Source organism: Papio anubis, chromosome 7 (genome assembly GCF_008728515.1).
Source record: "Papio anubis isolate 15944 chromosome 7, Panubis1.0, whole genome shotgun sequence".
NCBI classification, from domain to species: domain Eukaryota; kingdom Metazoa; phylum Chordata; class Mammalia; order Primates; family Cercopithecidae; genus Papio; species Papio anubis.
In genome coordinates, this window is record NC_044982.1 from 147112863 (window position 1) to 147134258 (window position 21396).

Consider the following 21396-nt stretch of genomic DNA (forward strand, 5'->3'; position numbering starts at 1 on the left):
TAGCAGCCGCGCAGACGGTGCCACTGCCCCGCTGGGGGCGTCCTCCCTCTTCCCCGCCTGGCTGTCAAGCTCTGTTCTAGCGGCCGAGGGCCCGAAGGGGGATAGGAAAGGGGGCGCCCAGCCATGCAGAGGCAAAAAGGCGCTGCGGAACGGGGTCCCCGCTGCCGGTGCTGAGGCAGGAGGTCGGAGCCCCCAGTGAGGGGCTGGGAAGCAGGACCCAGCACGGGCGTCTTGTCGGGAGGCTGGGCGCGCAGGGCCAGGCTGCTGTGGGCACTCAGGGCTTTCCGCCCAAGCCATGGGCGCTGTCGGGCACTCGGTGGTCCCCTCGTGGCTCCGGCCACTCGGCGTGGGCATTTCGTTGGCTTCACATCGCCATCCAGCCTCGAAGCCAGCAGGACTGAAAAATAGCTTCGGCCAAACGTTCTCCTCCCGCTAAGGAGAGGGGCCCAGTGCGTCAGCCCGAGGGGACTGGAGAGGGATGCCCTAGCCCTCGGGGGGCGGAGGACCCGCGGTTGAAGGAGGCAGCGGGAGCGGAGAGCGCCCTCCTTGAGCATCGAATGCCTCCTTCTGTGTTTCCATTCCTGCCGAGTGGGCTGGGCCACGCTGACCACCCTGGAGGAGGGACGGACGACGCTCGGCGGGCTCTGACCGTGCTGCCTTCATGTGGCTGCTGACGGGGATCCAGGAGGGAGTGGGCATGGGGCGCAGCCGCTCCTCCCTCCCTCCCCGCCTCCTGGGCGCCGGGGTTGGCGATGTGGAGACGTGAGGGGACCCGTCGGCTGCCCCGGCTCCTCCAGGACTCCACCAGGCGCCCGCGCGTCCCTCCTCACCCGGAGGAGGAGAGGCTCCGCGCGGCGCTAGCGCGGAGCCGGAGTCCCAGCCTCGCCATGGGACATAACGGGAGCTGGATCTCTCCAAACGCCAGCGAGCCGCACAACGCGTCCGGCGCCGAGGCTGCTGGCGTGAACCGCAGCGCGCTCGGGGAGTTCGGCGAGGCGCAGCTGTACCGCCAGTTCACCACCACCGTGCAGGTCGTCATCTTCATAGGCTCGCTGCTCGGTAAGCCTCCCGCGGGGTGCCTCCGGCCCGGGCCTCCCCGAGGGTACAGGCTCGGAGAGCCGGGAGCAGGGCCGCCCAGCCACGGTGGGTTTCGGGTGCCTGGCAAAGTGCAGAGTTGGAGGAGGCTTCAGGATCCCGGGTAGCTGCAGTGTAGTTAAGCGGGGACGGTGGACTCCAGCCTCCACGCGGGAGCAGAAGAGTTCCAACAGGGCTTCCTCGTGGCCCGAGGATGGAGCGGGATCCAGGCGGGGGTCCCCCTCCTCAGATGGCCCTCGCGGAACGCTCCTGGGTGCCCGGCTGGCTTCAGCTCTTGTTTACAAATAGCGAGGAATAAAGATCCTGTGGGAATTTGTTACTGATGATTGAAAGGAGTGTTACCCATTCTGTTAAAGATGTTTTGCCATCCCATCTTTCCATATATATATCGAAATAATAATATATACGATTATTTTGATAGACCCTTATTCTGTGCATGTTTTACGGCGTGCTTCTTCAGAACAGCGACCTGCTGGTAAACAACCCTGTGAAGTTAAGCTATATGTCTCCTGTAGATGATTTTAAAACAACAAAATAAAACCCACTCTACTTCCCCATCTATGTGTTAAGGTACAGAATAAAGGTAGGATAAAATACACACACACACATCCCAGATTTAGGTATAGTCGTTCAGGGAAGAAAAGATCAACGAATTGAAATGAGTGAGTAGTAACATATTAGCCTCCTAGCGTGAGAACTACCTGTACTTCTCACTACTCTTAAATGACAATAGTCTTTATCGCTCCTCTTCAAACATTAAATGATGCAAGCAATATTCATTTCTATTGAGGTCTTCTGAACATATTGCATACCACTTGGATATATGTGGCTTCCTTTCCCGTGTCCCCAATGTGGCGTTTATAAGGATGTGATGTTATTGGCAAGAACAGTCGTAAAGTTTCAAAGTAGGAATAGGTTACTTTTTGCAGACACTTGTGAATTTCTATGGAAACCAAGATAACTGACATTTAATAGACTATTTTTAGAAGAATTTCAAATGTTTGGAATTTCCCTTCATACTTTCTATTATTGTCATCATTCCATTCTACTCTATCATAGTATTTCTCTTCCATTTGTTTGTCACGAGGATATTTTCAGGAGTAGATATTAGTATTGCTATATCTAGGGGTGTGTGTGTGTTTTAAGATGTGCTTTTGTGACTGGGATGTTAAATGCACATTAGCAAAGCAAAAGCCTATGTTCAAAATACTTTCAGTATTCATGATGCATTGTAGGTTTTTGGGAGTTAAATTCTGAGTATTGTCACACTTAAAGTGTGGGTTATTGGAGAGGTAGTAGAAGTGACTGTATTTTTATTTCTGCAGATTTCCCCCCAATATACATATACATACATACATACATACATATGTTTTTTTCTATCCCCACGGATAACTTTAACTCTGAAGAAAGATGGTGTTGGGAGGAGAAATTCTGAGAAATTTTCTCATGGTTTGAGTCTAAAAATTTGAGTACTATTGAAATAGAAGACAGGACATGTATGTAAAAGACATAGCAAATAGTGAATATTTAATGAATGCTACTTCTGTTACCCATGCCCTTTCCGTTATTGTAGGTTGCATTCGATTCAGGAATTTCTAGATAAATCTGCCCTTATTTCAGCTTTTGTCCACATAGCACTTGTGAGTGACATGCAAAACCTTCTTTAGTAGATGTCTCCAAAGGACAACCTGATTTCCTCTTGATCTTTGGTGCCTGATAAGCTAAGGAGTCTTTTTTTTTTTTTTTTTTTTTTAAGACAGAGTTTCACTCTTGTTGCCCAGGCTGGAGTGCAATGGCACGATCTTGGCTCACTGCAGCCTCTGCCTCCTGGGTTCAAGCGATTCTCCTGCCTCAGCCCCACCGAGTAGCTGGGATTACAGGCACCCACCACCACGTCTGGCCAATTTTTGTATTTTTGGTAGAGACGGGGTTTCACCATGTTGGCCAGGCTGATCTTGAACTCCTGACCTCGTGATCACCTGCCTTGGCCTCCCAAAGTGCTGGGATTACAGGCTGAGCCACCGCGCCCAGCTGGGAGTCTTCTGTTACCCCTTCAACATTACATGGACTCTCCTAAAAGAGAATTAAATTTGCTCCTTTTTATATGCAGAAAAAACCCCATAAATCTGGACAGTATGTCTGGTTTCCTTAAAAGTTTAGCTGGGCTGGGCGTGGTGGCTCATACCTGTAATCGAAACACTTTGGGAGGCCGAGGCTGGTGGATCACTTGAGATCAGGAGTTTGAGACCAGCCTGGCCAACATGATGAAATCCCAACTCTATTAAAAATACAAAGATTAGCCGCGTGTGGTGGCATGCACCTGTAATCCTAGCCGCTCAGGAAGCTGAGGCAGGAGAATTGCTAGAACCCAGGAGATGGAGGTTGCAGTGAGTCGAGATTTTGCCACTGTACTCCAGCCTGGGCAACAGAGTGAGACTCCATCTCCAAAAGGAAAAAAAAAGTTCAGCTGAATCACAACATTATGATATACTATATACTTGTTACTTATTTATTTTATTTTATTTTATTTTTTGAGACGGAGTTTCGCTCTTGTTGCCCAGGCTGGAGTGCAATGGCAGAATCTCAGCTCAGCTCGCTGCATCCTCCGCCTCCTGGCTTCATGTGATTCTCCTGCCTCAGCCTCCCGAGTAGCTGGGATTACAGGTGCCTGCCACCATGCCTGGCTAAGTTTTTGTATTTTTAGTAGAGATGGGGTTTCACCATGTTGGTCAGGCTGGTCTCCAGCTCCTGAGCTCAGTTGATCCACCCGCGTCAGCCTCCCAAAGTGCTGGGATTACAGGCGTGAGCCACGGCGCCCTGCCTACTTAGTGGTATTCTTGATTCATTGTTCTCTAAGGACTTGTCCCATTCAAGCGCGTCTGTGTACATTAGAATTCTGATAATGTCTGTTGAGGCTCAGAGCTTAAGTTTCAAAGCCATGTGCAGTCAGATGCAAGGCAAGTAAACTTGGGAAGCACATTTCATAAAGCCTCCAAATAGAGAAAAATCATAGATTAGGAATAAAAGAAAAGGAATCTGTATGATTGAAAAGTAAATTGTGGGAGGATGGAATAGTACCTGGATAAATAACTGATTAAGTAACTTACTTTAGTTTACTTATTTCTTCTGCCCCCAAACATAGACAAATTAGTTTTTTTTCCCTCTTTAAACAAATTTAAATATACTTATATTCTCTAAATAGACTTCTTTTTATTGAGATTTCCAGAGTCCCATTATTATGTGAAAATAATTCATTTGTACTACTGGTGTCTTGTACCTCTTTTTGAAAACTATTTTAGTGTCTTGTATTAGGAAAAATCCCTAAGAACTTGGAATAATTGTAATATTCCAACCGGAAGATACATTATTTGCTGTGTTGAAAATGAACGCAAGACTTGTACATAATATTATTCAAATAATATGTATTTTGGGGGTTTGCATAAACTAGTGTTTCTCAGCCTTCTTTATAACATCTTGGCATATCTTTAGGGTATGTTGTAGATACTGAAATAGAGTAAAATAATTTAGATTCCTCTTCAGTGGCACCAATCACTTTTAGTAGTCAAAAGTGTGAAATCAAAGACTCCAAAAGATCTGGAATCACCGTTTCCAATTTAACTGGAAATTGGAAGACAGGAACTTCCAACTGGAAGTTGCCTGTCATCTGTGCCAATCATTATCGGAGGTATAACAGATTTTTATAAATGAATTTGCTTTTATTTAAAGAAAATTAACATGGTGGGTAATAACCCACAAGTATGTATCCTACATTGCAATGTATTTTTTACTTTTTTTTTTTTTGAGACAGCATCTCGCTCTGTCGCCCAGGCTGGAGTGCAGTGGCACAATCTCGACTCACTGCAACCTCTACCTCCTGGGTTCAAGCAATTCTCCCTGCCTCAGCCTCCCAAGTAGCTGGGATTACAGGTGCCTGCCACAATGCTCAGCTAATTTTTTTGTGTTTTTAGTAGAGATGGGGTTTCACCAAGTTGGCCAGGCTGGTCTTGAACTCCTGACCTCAGGTGATCCATCTGCCTCACCCTCCCAAAGTTCTGGGATTACAGGAGTGAGCCACTGTGTCGGGCTGATTTTTAACATTTTTAAAATAGAGAAATCAGCTTCCCTTTGTCTGGCTAGACTGCCAAATGTATGGTTCTTATTCTTAAGCTATATTCCCTTTCCTTTATAGACTGAATGTTTATATTCCCCCTCAGATTCATATGTTGAAGCCCTAACCCCCAATGTTATTAGGATGTAGTACCTTTGGGAAGTAATTAGGTTTAGATGAGGTCATGAGGATAGAGTTCTCAAGATGGGATTAGTAACATTATAAGAAGGAACCAGAGAGCTTGCCCTCTTTTTCTTTGTACCATGTGAGGATATGGCAGAAGGCAGCTGTTTGCAAACCAGGAAGAGGGCCCTCTCCAGAACCCGACCATGTTGGCACTCTGATCTCAGACTTCCTGACCTCTAGAGCTGAAATAAATGTCTATTTTTAAAGCCACCCAGCTTTTGGCATTTTGTTATAGCAGCTGAAGCAGACTAATACACTTATGAATGGTCTATAGTGAGCATGTGAAATTGATGACCCTAAGTAAAGATCCACCTTGCCTGTGGCTTGATTCCATGAGGTGGTTATTGAAGTATTCATTTGAAGGGAAAGGTGGGAAATCGACTTGTTAAATCTGTTCAGCAGATCTGTTGGATAGACACTAGTTTTGCTCATGCTTGCTTAGTCTTTGAGCAAAATCATATGGGGTACCAGGAAGGTTCATGGTACTTGTTTGATAGAGAAGTATACTTGTGCTTTTGATAGTGTTTGAAATTAACCAGATAATACCTAGATAATTCTTGGAGTTCCTTAGTTAAATGTTTGATAGAAGATGTGTTAATACTATAATACTAGTTTGTGCTTATAATTTATAATTACTCAGGATCATTTTTAGTTAACAGTACTTACAGCCAATAATAATATCAACAGCCTTACCTCTACATGGAGTTTCTGTCTTTTGTATTCCTAAAAACCTAGCAGACTACATTAAGAATAAGGTATCCTGGGCCAGGTGTGGTGGCTCATGCCTGTAATCCCAGCACTTTGGGAGGCCAAGGCGGGTTGATCACTTGAAGTGTTCGAGACCAGCCTAGCCAACATGGTGAAACCCTGTCTCTAGTAAAAAATACAAAAATTAGCTGGGCATGGTGGTAGGTGCCTATAATCTCAGCTATTCAGGAGGCTGAAGCAGGAGAATGGCTTGAACGCAGGAGGCAGAGGTTGCAGTGAGCAGAGATCATGCCACTGTACTCCAGCCTGGGTGACAGAGTGAGACTCCTTCTCAAAAAAAAAAAAAAAAAAAAAAGAAAGAATAAGATATCCTGAATTGATGCCTGAGGAGGCAGGAGGTGGTGGGATCAATAGTTACTAGCTTAATGTATTGAATCAAATTGCCTTACTTTGTCTTTTATTTCTATATGTCTATATGATAGAATTCTTCTTGGAAATTACATTCTGTGGTGAAAATTTTAAAAAAAAGCTTTATTGAGATAAAATTCATACAATATAGAATCCATCCAATTAAAGAGTACAACTCAATGGTGTTTTTTTTTTTTTTTTCGAGATGGAGTCTCGCTCTGTCTCCCGGGCTGGAGTGCTGTGGTGTGATCTGGGCTCACTGCAAGCTCCGCCTCCTGGGTTTGCGCCATTCTCCTGCCTCAGCCTCCCAAGTAGCTGGGACTACAGGTGCCCACCACCACGCCTGGCTAATTTTTTTGCATTTTTAGTAGAGACGGGGTTTCACTGTGTTCGCCAGGATGGTCTTGATCTCCTGACCTCGTGATCCACCCGCCTCGGCCTCCCAAAGTGCTGGGATTACAGGCGTGAGCCACCGTGCGTGGCCAACTACAATCGGTTTCTATAGCATACCCGTTCACAAAGATCAGTACACACTACTATCTGGACTATTGAATTCCAGAAGATTTTTATCATCCCATGAAGAAACTATGTATCCTTCGGTAGTGGCACTGCCTTTTTCCCCTCAATAGTTTGAGTCCTAGGCAACCACCACTCCATTGTATGTCTCTCCTTACCTTCCTTGCCTATCCATGCCTTCGATTGACCTTCGTGTCCTTCCTGCCTTCCTGGCACTTCCTGCCTAATCCTGCTCTGAATATTTACGTACGAGTTTTTATGTGGACATATGTTTCAGTTCTCTTGAGTATATACCTAGGAGTGAAATTGCTATATCATATGGTAACTCTATTCTTTTTAGGAACTGCCAGACAGCTCCAAATACCCCTGGTTCTGCCATGAATATACTTTTGTTTTATTTGGTGACATTTTGTAGACTAGGAGGAAATTTGTCTCAAAATGGGAACATAGAAACATAGCTGTGTTTTCCTCTGGGGTGTCCAAGTCTCAAAGTCTTTTGTCCCTAGAGTTTGCCAGTTTCTGCATATGTCACTTATCTGAATAAACCATTTAGATTCTGTAGTGACTGGAAACTGTTGTGAAAGTTTGTTTTTTTCTTTCTTTTTTTTGAGACAGGGTGTCACTCTGTCACCCAGGCTGGAGTGAAGTGGTGTCATCACGGCTCATTGCAGCCTCAACCTCTCAGGCTCAGGTGATCCTTCTCCCTCAGCCTCCAACTAGCTGGGAGTATAGGCGCACTCCACCACACCTGGCTAATTTTTTTTGTTGGTAGAGATGGGATTTCACCATGGTCCTCAGGCTGGTCCAGAATTCCTGGGCTCAAGTGATCCACTCACCTCAGCCTCCCAAAGTTCTGGGATTACAGGTGTGAGCCACTTCACCTAGCCATGAAAAGTTTTATTGTCAGAGAGTTACCACATTAGCTGGGTGGAAAATTGTTATCAGTCATATAGCACAAAAACATAGAGGCATTTTTGCCTAGCCTGGAAGGTAGGAGTGGCTCTAGGCAAAATTTTGTAGGAAGGATTTACCCTAGGCAAAGTAAAAAATAAGAAAACTTTATCTTAAAAAAAAATCAACTCATTTTCAGTTTTTATTGCGTCTCTTCTCAGAAACCTCTTGTTTTCTTGTTCATTGTGGATGCCCAATGACCTTCTTCTGAGGTGCTGACTTGTCCTCTCTCTTCCAAAGTTAGCGGTATCTGTATTCTATTCCTTCATGGTAGCTAAATAAATCATGTTAAATGCAGATGTTAACAGATGTTAGTATATTAAAGTATTTTAAAATCGTGATCTTTGAAGGTTTTTTTTAAGAAGGTATCTTAAGCAAAAAGGATGACTTGAACATTTCATATATTTGACAGGTAAGAGAGAGAAATGGGTTGGATGGATCTTTTAAGTTTGATTCTACTAAAATTGTATCATGAAGCTAGGGATTATTGACAGAAGGAAACTAAGTATAAATAAAACCTCCCTTAACATACTGTAAGGCATGACCAAAACTCAATAAGCGAAGCATATAGCCCTGAACCTTCTCAGTTATCACTGTATCAGTGTTTTTACAAAGCATCCTCCCCCTGCAGCATATATGGAGACGTTTCTTCATGGCTTCTCTTACTGAAAACTTTTGAATGCCCCTGCTCAAGGTGGAAATTTGTTGTTGTTACTATTGTTTTCATTTGTTTTTGCATTTGCAAGCAATTTCCAGAGAAGTGCCTTCAAACTGACCTGAGCGATATTTTGATCAGTGGCCACATTTCATTCGGAAGAATTATAGGAAACAGTTCTTTCTGGTCTGTACTGAAAACTTGCTTCACCATAAATGAGATACTAAAAAACTTTCAGATTAAGCCACAAGTGTTTAGGTATGTTGGCGCTAAATAAGTTTGTAACAATGGTTTATTTTGGAATAGTTTAGTTTTGGAATAGTTTGTTTTTTGTTTTTTATTTTCTTTTCTGATTAAAGTTCCTCGCTAGGGGCAAAATTACCAGAGTTAGGGGCAAAGCATGAAACCTGTCCAGTCTCTCTGATTTACCCACTTTTTTTCTTTTGCAGAGTTTAAAAAAATACAGAAAAAAATTAACACATTATTAAAAATCTACCACTCAGAAATAACAGTGTTAACATTTTGTCATGTTTCTTTCATATTTTATTGATACAGAGTCTTACTCTTGCTCAGACTGGAGTGCAGTGGTATGATCTTGACTCACTGCAACCTCCACCTCCTGGATTCAAATGATTCACCTGCCTCAGTCTCCTGAGTAGCTGGGATTACAGGTACATGCCACCATTGGCTAATTTTTGTATTTTTAGTAGAGATGGGGTTTCACCATGTTGGCCAGGCTGGTCTCGAACTACTGACCTCAGGTGATCCATCTGCCTTGGCCTCCCAAAGTGCTGGGATTACAGGTGTGAGCCACTGCGTCCGGCTGTTTTATAAAAATAAAATGTTGCAGGTACAGTTGAATCTTCCCTGTGCCTCTCCTCAACCTTTTCTATCTTGTCTATTCTAGAGCTAGTCACTGTGCTGAATTTGATGTGCAGTATAAACTTCTTCCTGTCTTTGTCCTGTTGTTTCTGCCTGTTGCTTGCCTGTGATCATGAAGTTTTGTTTTGTGTTTTTCTTTTTGAGATGCAGTTTGCTCTTGTTGCCCAGGCTGGAGTACAGTGGCGTGATCTCGGCTCACTGCAACCTCCCCTTCCCAAGTTCAAGTGATTCTCCTGCCTCAGCCCCACCAGGCCCAGCTAATTTTGTATTTTAAGTAGAGATGGGAGTTTTACCATGTTGGTCAGGTTGGTCTTAAACTACTGACCTCACATGATCCACCAGCTTCGGCCTCCCAAAGTGCTGGGATTACAGGCATGAGCCACCATGCCCGGCAGAAGTTTTTACCAATTGATACAAATGCTTTCTGTGTAATTAGGTACCTTTGACTTATCTTCAATGTGGTAACTCCCAACCAAGAGTATTGCATTAGCCTTAGATTTACACATTTATAGTTTACAACATATACCACATTATTTCATTTAGTCATCATAATAACCTTGTGAAACAATGTAGGGGACGTTTTCTGTTTTTATTTTCTCAGCACATCCTTTCCTCCTAACAATATTGCTCTCCCACAACACATGCACTTCCACTGGTGACATTCCCTTCCTGTATTCATCAGCGTTCTTAGTTGCAGACAACAGATCCTCCTGTCAAAAGAAGACACAGCTATAAAAGCATTTAAAGAAAAATGTTTCCTTGTGAAGATGGATTGCAAGGGAGTTCAGGCTTTAAAAGGACTGGCTTGCCAAATGAAATATACAGCAGGTAATTAAAAGAAAACCTCAAGATTACCAAATTTACAGTTATTTTGGTTGTAAAAAAAAGCTAGTTATTTCATGAGTGTTATAACCTCAAAGATTGTATCATCCCTTCAGATATCAGCATTAAAAGAGCAATAACTTTGTGAAACGACAAAGTTGTTTTTATCGGAAAACAGTAGCTTACAGAAAAGGCTCAAGATTTCATTTATTTTGAGAACCAGAACTAGATAGAATGGCCTTAGTTTTTTTTAAAGTAAGTCTTTGTTTTGGGAGAGGGAAGGGGTTCCGGCTGTAAGTGCTTTGTTTTGTTTTTCTTCTGGCTGTGGGGTGTAATGTGCACACACTTGCATAATGCGGCAGGGCAAGGCATTAGTTTTACTTCCGTATCAAACTAGCCAGTTTATGAAGAAAGAAATTTATTACAAAGATTATGTTGCTTGTAGAATTTATGAGAGGGTCTGGGAACCAAGCTTAGATGCCACGGAGCCAGGGACACAGTCAAGAAATATGTACAGTCATTTCACTGTTCTGGCAGAAACCATGAAGCTGTTGCCATGTACCACCTATTATGTGAGGGATTAGGCACATAACCCTAGGACACAGCTGGTCCAGAAGAACCAGAGGCATCCCTCATCTCCCCGTCCTTACAGAAAGAATCTGATGGCTCTGCATCCAGCCCCTACCCCACTTTAATCATATCCACTTTCCTTGGGAACATCTGTTGGGCAGAACCTGGATCATAAGCCTGCACCCTCACTGCAAGCCTGTCTGCAAAGTAGTGTTTTAAGCTTTCCAGCCTTTGTAGCAGAAGGTAGCAGGTGGTTGAAAGATTACATAGGGAATATTGAGTGAACTAGAATACGATATCTGCCACTTTCTGCTTTGTGTGTGTGTTTTTTTAAAATATGACTTCCCCTCACAGTACTCTGTATAGCCCCACTCCCACGCTGGGATACGAGGGTGAGCACATGATTCAGGCTTTACTGATCCCAGTATCCTATTTCCCTGTCCATGAGGATTAGACCAAGAATGGTCATAGGATCAAAGCTTGATCAATCAAATCAATCAGCATCCTTGATATAGAGATATTGCTAAAGGCACCATCTTTTTCCACAGGAGTGCTAAGCAGGGATAATGGAAGCCAGGAGTATCTGTCTGCTTAGGAGAGAATGAGGACAGAGAGATATTGTTTGTATCCCTGGAGGGCCTGAGTCTAATTCTGCCCCCTGCATTTTCCAATTACATGAACAACAACAACAAAAAATCTCCTTTATTGCTTAAACTTGTTTGAGTTGGGTTTCTGTCACACAAATATCCTGACTGATAACATACAGTATTTTTGCGCTGTTGGCAGATAAGTCAGATGTACGATTCATATCCTACATTTGCATGAACAAGTTCAGGGGGTTAGTGACTCATTTAATAGCACATTCTCACAGCCCTGCAGGGCCTGATGCAATGGAAATCAGATGCCCAGAAGAGCAGCTGCAATCCAGAGCCTGGAGAATTGAGCAGGAGCTAGGGATGGCCTGGCCGCTGAAGAGATGCTTACACTGAGGAGGATCATAAAGTCTGGCAGTGGAAGAAGTTGGAAGGAGAAAGTCACGCTTAGGCTCCAAGAGCCCAGGCACGTAAAGAAGGTTGGAAGCTGCGGGATTGGCAAAGGTTCATGGATGTGCAGAGGCAGAGGTCCAGGGGAGATTTTATTGAACCAGGAAATACTGTGGCAACTGTCCCAAATCAGCACACAGCCTGTGATTCTTTTTCTCTCTTATTTAAACGTCTATTTTAAAATTTTGTTTTGTTTTTTGTTTTTGAGACAGGGTCTCACTCTTTCACCTAGACCGGAGTGCAGTGACATGATCTTGGCTCACTGCAACCTCCACCTCCCGGGTTTGAGCGATTCTCCTGTCTCAGCCTCCTGAGTAGCTGGGATTACAGGCATACACCCCCACTCCTGGCCTAAACATCTATTTTTAATCAACAGCTTTTTATAGATAAATAGTTTCTGATAGTTAATTAACATAAAAACCTAGTGGCAAGAAAAAAAAAATCTAGCTGTGTTAGAAAAGGGAAATATGGGCACTGTTTGATGTAGCCACCCAGAAGATGATGAACTCAATAGCCTCTAGGTCATAAACCGGCTTCAGTTTTCCTGAATGTTTTAAGAGCTTCGGGGGAAGTCAGCAGGCAGGGAGGGCTAAGGGTCAGTTCTGGAAACACAGCCCTTGCTACAGTCAGTTATGGGGTATGGATGAAATACTGGACATATGGCAGGTGTGTGGTTGGGAAAATGAGCTGCTTCATGTTTTCTGGTTTAGACGGCTAGTGGCCAGCTCTCAGGACTGTGAAAACAGAACTCTCCTGTGGGGGTGAATTGAGTGTCCTCAGCTGATCCAAGCTCAGGGCTTGGAGGGGTGAGTGGGACCTTTGTTAGCACTAAGCCCAGGCATCCAAATGCAGATGAGAGTCTGGGCTCGATCACATGGGCACTGTCAAGTTAAATAGACAATGCAAAGGCAGAAGGCACCGAGCAAGAGGTGAAAGGTGGAGAGGAGCAAAGCAGAGAGATCCTGCACAACCTCTAAACTCTTTTTACACTTCTTTAACACATCAAGCTCAATACTTGCAAAGACCATTGACTTTGTTGTTCTCTCTGCCTTAGAATGTTCTTTCCTAGACACTACTCATGGCTGGCTTGTACCCATCCTTTAAATTGCAGCTCAAATGTCACCTCTAACGGGTCTTCCCCCATCACTTCTGTCACACCACTCTGTTTATTCCCTCTGTAGCAGTTATAACCCCAGAAATCATCTTGTTTGTGTAGCGTTCTCCCCTGCTCCATTAGAATGCAGCACCTTGAGAACTGGGACTTCGTTTCGTGCACTGCTGTGTCCCCAACATCTAGAACAGTGCCGGGTGCATAGTCGGTGCTCAATACATAGTGATTGATTGAATGAAATGTTTTGGGACAATTAAATAGGATGATTAACTAAATAATCAGTATTTTGATTTGCATGAGACTTAGGGCCCTTGTGAAAATAAACATGAATCTCATCCATAGCCAGGATTCAAACACACATGGCCATGCCCAGTGAGCTAAAGTGGTGCTTACAAAAGCCAGATATCTGGAAGGACAACAGGTCTCTTGATAGGAAATCCACAGGGGCAGAAGGTTTCACCTGATTTAAGTAAGAATAAGCCTATGAGATAAGACAGGCAGCATTTTAAACCAGGCAGCATAATGTGTGTGGGATGTCCTTACAGCTTTTGGAGGCTTTGGAGATGTCTTAGGTCAAAAGTATGGCCAGAAGCAGCCTGGGGACACATGCATTCTTTGCCCCCATAAGTTTGGGGAGTGCAGGCTGCCCACTGTAGCCTCTTTGAACAGCTTATTAGCCCATCTCTTGCTCTTTAGGCTTCTCAGACAGAAAACAATCACAAATTCACAGTGAACCCCAACTGCAGGGGACACAAATCAGGTGTCTGCATGGGCTTGTTGAAAACCCCTAACCAGGCCTGAGGGCTTTGATGGGCACCCCCACCCTTCCTTCCTGGGCAAGTAGGACTCACATGCACCCACAGCTGTCTATTCCATTATATCCTCCAGGTTGGTGAAGGTTTGAGTCTTATACCTCTTGACTACACTTTTGAAACATTTACATCTTGATCTGATACCTTGCTTTATATCTATTATATCTTGATGCCTTGGTAGAATTTTCTGATTCCAATTATCAAAAGCGTGTGAACCAGAGCAACTCCATCTTGAACAGAAGCTGGGTAAAATAAGGCTGAAACCTGCCGGGCTGCATTCCCAGACAGTTTAGGAATTCTAACTTACAGGATGAGATGGGAGGTCAGCACAAGATACAGGTCATAAAGACCTTGCCGATATAACAGGTTGCAGTAAAGAAGCCAGCCAAAACCCACCAAAACCAAGATGACAATGAGAGTGACCACTGGTCGTATTCACTGCTACACTCCCACCAGTGCCATGACAGTTTACAAATGCCATGGCAACATTAGGAAGTTACCATATGTGGTCTAAAAAGGGAAGGCATGAATAACACACCCCTTGTTTAGCATATCATCAAGAAATAACCATAAAAATGGGCAACCAGCAGCCCTTGGGACTCCTCTGTCTGTGGAGTAGCCGTTCTTTTATTCCTTTACTTTCCTAAGAAACTTGCTTTCACTTTACCCTATGGATTCGCCCTGAATTCTTCCTTGCACGAGATCCAAGAACCCTCTCTTGGGGTCTGGATTGGACCCCTTTCCTGTAACACAATGACCGGACACTATGTTAATTTAGAAGTGTTTTTTTTTCCCCCTACTTAAAATTCATGATGCAGTTTCGTTCAAAGTCTCCACATACCTCTTCAACATCAGCATCTGCTTTGGCTAGAAGCAGTTCGGAGCCGTCTCATACAGTTTTTTGGAGGCCCATCGTCATTACTTCAACCTCTGTGAGTAAGATGCCATACTTAAAAAAACTCACATAGGATATAGCCAGTGAAAATAGGATACTAAGCCACAGGTAACCAGTCTGATTTTTTTAGGACTGTTTTTCTTTCTTCTCCTTGTTTGTCTGGTTTCCATTCACAAATGCCATGACGTAATAACGTATGGTTTTTAAAGAGAACTTATCAAACTTGCAGTTGTGAACTCACACACCCAGGAATGATGAATAATTTGCTTCTTTTTAAAACTTACTGCATCAGATGACCTCGACAGGAAGCCCAAAGTAGCATGGACAGAGATAATTTCAGGTCGTCGTGCCTTCTCCAAACAAAGTTCCAAATAAAGTAATTTGTTATTTGTTTCAAATAAAGTACAGATGCTCCTTGACTTATGATGAGGTGTCCCAATAAATCCACTGTAAGTTGAAAGTATCATAAGCTGAAAATGCATTTAATACACCGAAACTGCCAAACATCATAGCTTAGCCTAGACTACTTTAAATGAGCTCAGAACACTTACATTAGCCAACAGTTGGACAAAATCATCTCACACAAGGCCCATTTTATAATGAAGTGTTGAATACCCCATGTAGTTTATTAAATACGGTGCTGAAAATATATTGCTTTTGCACCATAGTAAAGTTGAAAAATTGAAAGTGGAACTATCATAGGTTGGGATCATCTTTAATTGAGAGAGTGCCTTGTATTAGGAGTGACTTTGTATTTTCTGAGCAAGAATTTTTGAGGACTTCTCTGCCTTGTGTAGAATATGTGATATTTACTCCCTGGTTCCCTGGGCATCCCCTTACGTGCTCATTTGCACCTTTATTAACAACTACTTTTTGTTGGGGCTTCCTATGCAGTTTCTTAGGGCAAGAAACACTTTCAGAGGCTGCTAACTAGAAAGGAAAGAATAACTCTCTGAAGTCAACCTGAGTGTTAATTCAATTTCCAGGAACACAGAATTCAAGCGAGACTCCAGCAGAGACAAAATAATCAAATCTCAGCTTCCAGACCCTTTCATTGATTGATGAGAATAGCACCTTTTGTATTTGTCCTGTTGTTTCTGTGGCCTGCTCCCAAGGTTGCAAGTCTTTAGCAGCAATGAATCTACAAATGACCAGAGAAGACTTAAGATGAAGCTTTCTGCCTCTGCCACATGAAAGGCAGGATTAGGGACTAGAGAGCTAACTGCCTATTTCTCTGCAGGATGCTATTATTCTTAAGATTGGATGGAACTTTTCCCTGAAGAGTGCCAAATCATTTTCCTTGTTAATAACAAATCAATGGGCTCTAGCAGGTAAGGATCACACTAGGTGCTTGGGAAGGGTAAATTCTAGCCTGGCCTTGCTGTCGAATGGTGGGTTGAGTGCTGGTAAATCTCCTTGCCTCTTTTGTGATTGTACTTGCAAGGCAGAGATTCTTCAACCTCGTGTGCATAAAAATCACTTGTTAAAATGCAAATTGTTGAGTTTTACCAACAGAAATTCTGCTTTAGTGGGTTTGACATGGGGTCTTGGAGTCTTTTTTTTTTTTTTTCTTTGAGACAGAGTCTCACTCTGTTGCCCAGGCTGGAGTGCAGTGGCACAATCTCGGCTTACTACAACCTCTGCCTCCTGGGTTCAAGCGATCCCCCCACCTCAGCTTCCCAAGTAGCTAGGATTACAGACATGCATCACCACGTCCGGCTATTTATTTTATTTATTTTTATTTTTAGTAGAAACAGGGTTTCACCATATTGGCCAGGTTGGTCTTAAACTCCTGACCTCAAATGATCCGCCTTCCTTGGCCTCTCAAAGTGCTGGGATTACAGGTTTGAGCCGCCGTGCCAGGCCTGGAGTCTATATTTTTAATGAACATGCTAGGTGACCTTGATGCAGGTGCTTCACACTTTAACATTGATCTAAGGGATGCCTGAACAACTTCTTAGTGTCGGTGGAGATGACAGATGAGCATCAGGGATACTCCCAGGTTATAGTGCCAGGAGAGATGGGAAGGGAGAAAGCTGTTTAGGGTAAGTGCTGAGGTCATTAGAAGACGTTTTTGTTGTTCGTAGGGGAGTAATAGCATTGCCCAAAGCCAGCTTATTCTTGCAAAGAGAATGGTTGGGACAGAGAAGAAGTAGAAATTTAATTTGGGGTTATTGGTACCAGTCCTACCCATCTTTTAATAACTAGTGTTACTTAAGGGGTGAAGGTAAAATGGAAAAATATAGAGACTTTGATATGAATAGGGAGGGCCCCTTCCCTAATCTGACTTATAGAAACTTTCCTCAAAATTTTATACCTAAGATCATTGAATTTCCTAGTTCTGCTTCTGCCAACCATTTCCATATCATTCCATATGCTATACATAATAATTAAATTATTTATTTAAAAAGGCAGGAAGGGAGTTCTATTTGCATTTTGGGTACATCTTGTTATTAATATAAAGGTAGTGTTGGGTATTAATATAAAGGGAAAGATCATTGAATTTCCTGGTTCTGCTTCTGCCAACCATTTCCGTATCATTCCATATCCTATAAATAATAACTAAATTATTTATTCAAAAAGGCAAGAGGGGAGTTCTATTTGCCTTTTGTAATATAAAGGTAGTGTTGGGGTTAGGTGACCACTTCCCATTCTCTTCAGGCGCTTGTTCTCTGCCTCACAACCTGATATCTCACTATGGAGGATCAGCTGGAATACTTGGCTGTCAGAAACATGATAGAACTGTCTGAAGCTTTCTTTTTTTCTACTTCTGTTCTAATTCTGTTCTTGGCAGTTTTTTAAAAATTCACAAAACTTTCACTGAGATAGAAGTGAAAACATGAGACCATGTGCACCGTGTCAGGGGACTCGCCATCTGCCACTCCTCATGTTGCGGGCTCCTCTCCCCTTCAGCCATTTCCGTCATGCTGTGTTCTGCCTTCTTCTGCAACGGTGGTCAAAGGTTGTTTCAGCTGGGCACAAAAGAGAACAGAGGAGGCAAGTGGGTGATCAGAAGGGCCGATTGAGGGCTGTTTGGCTTTGGGGATAATTGTGACTGATTTAGCATGCAAATCTCTTGTTAGAATATGGACAACAGGGGAGTACGTGGGCAGCTTTAAAAGTAACTGTACTTCCATTTGGTCTCTTTATTAGGCATTCTTATTGTTAATATCAGACATCTTTAATTTGTGTACTGTTTCAAGGCATGAATGCAAAGGCTACATGAAATCTCCATGGCCAACTTGTAATTTTAACGTGAGTGTTATGTTGTTGCGGTTGAAGAATGTAGGTTTCACTGAATTCACATATTATCCTTCATGTTAACTTCCATATGTTGACTAATTGAAATTAACCTCTACTACCATCCTCAAGTCTTTAGGAGCCAAGATTAGCACTTTATCTTCATCATTTAAATTTACCTAGATTTTATCCTTTAAATTTATCTAGATTTTATTTTAATTTATCTAAATTTAACCAAAATGTTTTAATTTTTTGTATCAACTTGTTAATTTTTTTGGTGGGGGAGAACATGATTATATTATTTAACGTTATTGCTGTAAGTGATACTACCTTTGTATCTTGTATTTCATCTAAATTATAATTTTTAAAAAAGAGTTTCATGGTCAGGAAGAGAAGATTGGAAATCTTGCCATTGGAGACCTGTTAGAATCTAGGTTGATTTTAATTTACTAGTCAAAACCATTTTGGAATGATCATTAAGCCAGTTGTGAATACATTCAATAGAACTATCACCCAGCCCATATTTCCTTATCCTGATAACACCTTGTCAAGACTTTAATACATTTTGTCAGATACATTACCAAAAGCCAGATATGCTATGTCTACTGCATCGTTTAGGCTTATTGATGTAAGAAAATAAGGAGAATCTACATCTACATGATTTATTCTAGTGTATCCATGCTGGCTCCTAGTGACTACTTCTTGCCTTCCTGTTATTCATTCTAGCATTAGGTTGACCAATATGAATTTTGCTATATTTTTCTGGTTCCCCCTTTCCTTGTCTCCAGGCTTCTGGTTCCTTTCTTATTATCTGTAATTCCTTAAAGTTCTTCAGAGTTGATCTGGAACTTCTCATACTTCAATGTGTAAATGAATCTGCTAGGAATCTTGTTACACAATACAGGTCCAGGAATCAAGGGGTAGGAACAAGAGTGGCTCCCTTTACTGTCACTCCTAGTGATCCACTAGGAAAATTGTTGTTTTCCATGCTTAGAGACTTAGTTCCAAAGGGAAGGACAGTGATTCCCTTGAACTGGAAGCTGAGACTGTCATCCAGTCCCTTTGGGCTCATGCCTCTCAGTCAACAGGCAAAGCAGGGGGTTGCCGGACTGGCTGGTGTGATTGGTCCTGATTACCAAGGGTAAGCTACTACTACACAATGGAGGTAAGGTAGAGCATGCCCAGGAGGTCTACGATGGAGTCTAGGATTCTGTATTTCCTGCAGATGTCTAGCTGATGTTGATGCTGCTGGTCCACAGGCTATACTTTGAGTAGCTAGGGACTAGAAGACTTGGTGTTTTAGGTAGGAGATCAGCTTTGAGTGCCCCTCTAGAACAGGAAGGAGGTCTCTAGTGGGTAGTGCTCTCCCTTTCTTATTCTCACACTTACAAACTCACCAGTGTCCTTATCCTCCAACAGTTATGTCCTTTATTCTTTCATCTTAAAGGTCTCTTGCTCCTTGACCCCTTCTCTCCCACCCACATAGTGCTTTCTTTCTTCTTCCTTTCACAATTATACTTCTTGGAAGAGCAGCCTTAAATTTTATACTTCCATTTTAGCCCTCCCCAGTTACTCCACAATCAACAACTCTGATCATGTCTCTTTCCTCTTTGAAACCCTGCCCTGGCTCCTCATTCCCTCTAGTTTCTTGTAGTGACATCCCCTACATGGCTCCTGTTTCCCTCCCTAGCTCGTCTCTTTACGCTCCAGGAGTTCCAAATTATGCTTGGCTCCTAGGGTACATTATTCTCTTTCCAGTCTTCTTGCCTTAGCTTTTGCTCTTCCTCTGTCCATAAAAGCTCTTCTCTGCTTTGTTCACCTGGCTATCTCCTCTCATTCTTCAGCTGTTCCTTTCACTCTCTGTGTTTGCTTAGGAACCTAAGTTCCTTTCTTTGCTTATATGTATTATTTGTATAATTCAAGAACAATTGAAAGGAAGGACACCTGTGTTTTCCCTCTCTGGGGTGCATCTAACTGTAGAATTATTTTAAGGAGGTATTATCTTGACATGGTAGTGGTCAATCTTACTGAAGGGTTTTAAGGATACCAAGTCACTTGGCAAAGTCACTGTAAATCTTGTTTGAAAAAAAAGGGGGAAGACTTAATCATCACTCTGTATGTGAAGAAGAATATTTTTAATTACTTTATCATTGTGTGAGTTACTCTACTTGATCTATACAATATCCACTGACATTATGGTTTCGTGAAAATGAAGCAATAAAATAAAGATAATAAGTTTTATCAGATGAGAATATTTTCACTAATGTGGTTCCCAGGGACAGTGATGAATAGTAAGGTTTTCAGATGATAACTCAGAATTTTGACAACTTCTTGCATTGGTCACCCTTGGGAGCAGTGACAGATAGGGTCACTTGCTGGCTAAGAGAGTGGCCTCATGCAAATCACTACGCCAATTGGGTTTTCTCAACAATAATAGGGAATAGAGATGGAGAGCTGCCAGAAAACATGCAGACACTGAGGCCTTGATGGATTATTAGCTGATTATTCAAGCTATAGAGGCTCAGGACCTGAGATAAATTGAATTAAGTCCAAAAGAAACTAGGCTATGGCCAAATAATTTTTTAAACATAAAATTTGGATGTTTCTCATGATCTCTCAGGCAGCGAGTGCAATTTGCTATCAGCTGCATTGTTGCAATGGCACTTGCAGATAGCAGAAGGGATGGTGAAATGTGGGGGGTGAGGCACTCATAGACTTAAAACTTCATTTGCAAAGTGGCCTTAATGTGTGTGTTTGAGAGATAAGTCTTAATCCCTTGCATACAATAAGTGTTGTGTAAATGTGTATAGACTGACTATATGTTGCGTGAAATAATTAAATGAAAGGATTGCCCTTGCTTTCAGGAACAATTTTTTTATAGTGTGGTTTTGTGTCTGCTGTATCATGTGGTGTCCTAGATTCCTGTCACTATTATAGAGAAAGGCATGCAAAAGAGAATCAGAATTGCTGGCTTCATTAAGGATATAGCACAGATATAATTTCGTTTTCCTCAGGGTCATGGAACTGTTGATGAGTTATTTTCTAGCTGACATGCTTGGAGTGGGAGCTCTGGCCTCTTTTCACATTGCTGATTTCCTGGGCAGTCTGTCTCTGGGTCATGACTCTCTTGGTTTGTGTTGCCTTTCAGCATAATGCATTTTTCCAGACTGAACTCTGCCTTTTATATAGGTTGTACCTGAAAACGAAGAAACCACAACCAGAGATAGAGGCAATGTTTTAAATTGTGAAAGCTCATAGTCATAATAGTTTATTTTGTAGAAAGTACTTGGTCAGTCAAATCTATTCCTTTCTCTCTCTTTATAGAGACAGGATCTTGCCATGTTGCCCAGTCTAGATTCAAATTTGGATCCTCTGGCTTCAGCCTGTGGAGTAG

General features: G+C 42.6%; 1 protein-coding gene across 1 annotated transcript in view; it reads left to right on the forward strand.

The window, feature by feature from the left end:
* The window catches only part of GPR176 (G protein-coupled receptor 176), a 118995-nt gene continuing 97599 nt past the window's right edge, over window positions 1–21396 (forward strand). Inside the window, exon 1 of the mRNA XM_003900755.5 lies at window positions 1–1059. Within this exon, the coding sequence (XP_003900804.2) occupies window positions 753–1059 (307 nt within the window). The 5' untranslated portion in view covers window positions 1–752. The remainder of the gene's footprint in view (window positions 1060–21396) is intronic.